This window comes from Acanthisitta chloris, unplaced genomic scaffold (genome assembly GCF_000695815.1).
Source record: "Acanthisitta chloris isolate BGI_N310 unplaced genomic scaffold, ASM69581v1 scaffold35710, whole genome shotgun sequence".
Classification (NCBI taxonomy): Eukaryota; Metazoa; Chordata; class Aves; order Passeriformes; family Acanthisittidae; genus Acanthisitta; species Acanthisitta chloris.
This window is the reverse complement of record NW_008653872.1, coordinates 4,613-7,087: the sequence shown is the minus strand read 5'-3', so window position 1 is coordinate 7,087 and position 2,475 is coordinate 4,613. Positions and strand designations below refer to the sequence as shown.

The window sequence follows — 2,475 nt, the reverse complement described above, 5'->3', positions numbered from 1 at the left end:
ACTCCACAGGAATGTGGCATCACAGGAATCTCCAAGGACAGGTGCCTGTGCCAGCCACTCTGCTCTGCCCGTGGTCAGAGCTACAGGTCCCTCAGGGTCTGGAGTGGGGACGGGGGGGGCGTCTGGCAGTGCCCGGGGCTGCAGGAGTCCAGGCATTAACACTAAGGACTGGGGAGAGCTTGGGGCAGAGCAGCCAGCGGCACCTCCGGTGGCTAGCCAGGGATGGGAGGGAGGACGGACCCACAGACCACGCTTCGGTGGCCAAGGTGGAGCCGTGAGTAGCTCAGATCGGATTCAGCCATGGCCACGGTCCGTGGTGAATCCAGCAGGGTGGGAGCTGCCACTGCACCCCCTGCAGCACCCCCAGCCTGACCCCCACAAAGAGCAGAGCCTCAGAGAGAGGTGTCAGAGGGAGTCAAAGATTCCTGTCCCACCTCCGAGCACACCTGGCTGACAAAGCAGCATCTGATAACAGGGAAAGTTTTTGGCTGGAAAGCAATGACTACACAGGACCCCAGAAACTTTCCCACTGCTGTTATCAGGCTTTGGTCCGTGCATTGATGCTGAGGAGCAGCATCAATGGGGACAGGGTAGCCATCCCCACAGCACAAGCACACACAGACCCAGCACAGTCCTGCACCGCAAGGCAAGGCCAGACCCCAGCAGGGAGGTGGGCAGCACTGCCAGCACCCCCAGCCCCACTCGTCCCCCTGCATGGGCTTTGCTGGCCTGGCCAGCGGGTGCAGCACCGTCCTGCTCCGGCAGAGCAGCCCCTGGTTAAGCTCCCCTGGGTATGCATTGCCAGGGTCAGGGAGAGAGCTGGGGGCAGACCCCAATCGGGGGCAGAGTGGGGGCACAGAGTGGTGGGGAACATTGCCCCACCCTGCTCTGGCTGCAGAGCAGCCCCACAGCATCCATGCTGACCCACTACGGGGGGACAGTGGGCTAGGAAGAGCTCTCTCCCGGACCACAATGCATACATTAGAAAGGAGGGAGGAAAAGGAGAGGAAGAGGATTATATACCTTCGAGAACTGTCAACCATGCAGAGTGATGGGAGATCCCAATAGAATTACCCGCCAAACATGTATACTCCCCAGCATCCTCAAATGAGACATTCCTTAAGTGAAGGACTTCCATTTCTTTGTCTGTCGTGTTAACACCAGCCGTCTGGAAGGAAAAATGGAAGCAAAAAACGGAGAAGCAAACGACATGAGATCTTCTGGAAAGGAGGCCAGAGAGGAGGGAGAGCCCAGTCTCATTTGCCAGACCCCCAGGGAGCAGACAGAGACCACTGCAGACCTGCTAAAGAGACCCTCGGGATGACCACTCATCCCGGCTGACCTACGGAGATGCTGGTTAAAACCCTTCACCAAACTGAGTGTCCTGCCCATCCAAACATGCTGGCGATGGGCTGCATGGAGAAATCAGCCCAAGGCAGAGCCGGCCGGCTGGCTCACGTGACATGGGGAGGCACAGGGACACGGATGAGGACAGGGACAGGAGGACAGAGACAAGAGGATGGAGGTGGGAGGGAAGAAATGGGAGGACCAAGACAGGAGGATGGAAATGGGAGGACTGAGACAGGAGGGCAGCACAGACAGGGACACAGCAGTGTGTTGTCCCCAGTCTGGTGCAGATGGAGTGCCCAGGCTGGCCTGATGGCAGCACCTGCAGGGACCCAGGTTCGGTGCTGCTGGAGCTAGCAGGCACCCGAGCAGCACCAGCATCTATCTGCATGACAGGTTGGGAACCATACAGGAGAGACATTGGGATACATCAGAGACACTGGGACACACACACACAGAGCACAAAGCCCAGCCGGCCCCACTGGGTATTTTTCCATGGTTGTTGCACCAGAAACATAGCAGAAACAAGAGAGCCCAGAGTTTTGTTTTTCACCGCCGGGGAGTGACGGTCCAAGGAAACACCCTGCCGGGCGTTCTTCCGATTACCTGTGGCCAGAGGCCTGGTGACAGTGAGCCACGCAGACTGGTTGGCCTCGCCAATATAATTGGAAACCTTACAAACATACTCCCCGCTCTCCGCCTCTGTCACATTATACAGGGTCAGCACCTCCGCATCAGAGCTATTAATCCCCGAGTGCTGGAACAGACCAACAACAAGGAATCACATTGATGTGCTCGGGAACGGCAGCGCCCAGAGCGTCGGCCCGGGTGCAGCCAGCACGGGGGCTGCTCCCCCCGGTACCCGTGGCTGGGTGGGAGGGACGGGGCTGTGCACAGGGGGTCAGAGTAGGAAGGGACAGACAGGCATGGGGGTGTAATCCTGTTCCCCAGGGGTCAGCAGCACAGCTGGGGACAGCTGTATGGGATCACAAACCAGTTTGGGTTGGAAGGGACCTTTAAAGGCCAGCCAGTCCCATCCCCTGCCACAGCAGACCAGAAGCCAGTCTGCCTGCTGAGTAGGACTGCTGGGGTGCAGAGGGAGCTGCTGCCACTGGGATGATCTGAGGC

At 58.9% G+C, this 2,475-nt stretch overlaps 1 protein-coding gene across 1 annotated transcript in view; it reads right to left on the bottom strand.

The window, feature by feature from the left end:
* Positions 1–1,023: 1,023 nt before the first annotated feature.
* LOC103809754 (fibroblast growth factor receptor 1) overlaps positions 1,024–2,475 on the bottom strand; it is a gene marked incomplete at both ends in the record, with an annotated part of 5,103 nt that continues 3,651 nt past the window's right edge. The window contains one exon of the mRNA XM_009082619.1: positions 1,024–1,168. Within this exon, the coding sequence (XP_009080867.1) occupies positions 1,024–1,168 (145 nt within the window). The remainder of the gene's footprint in view (positions 1,169–2,475) is intronic.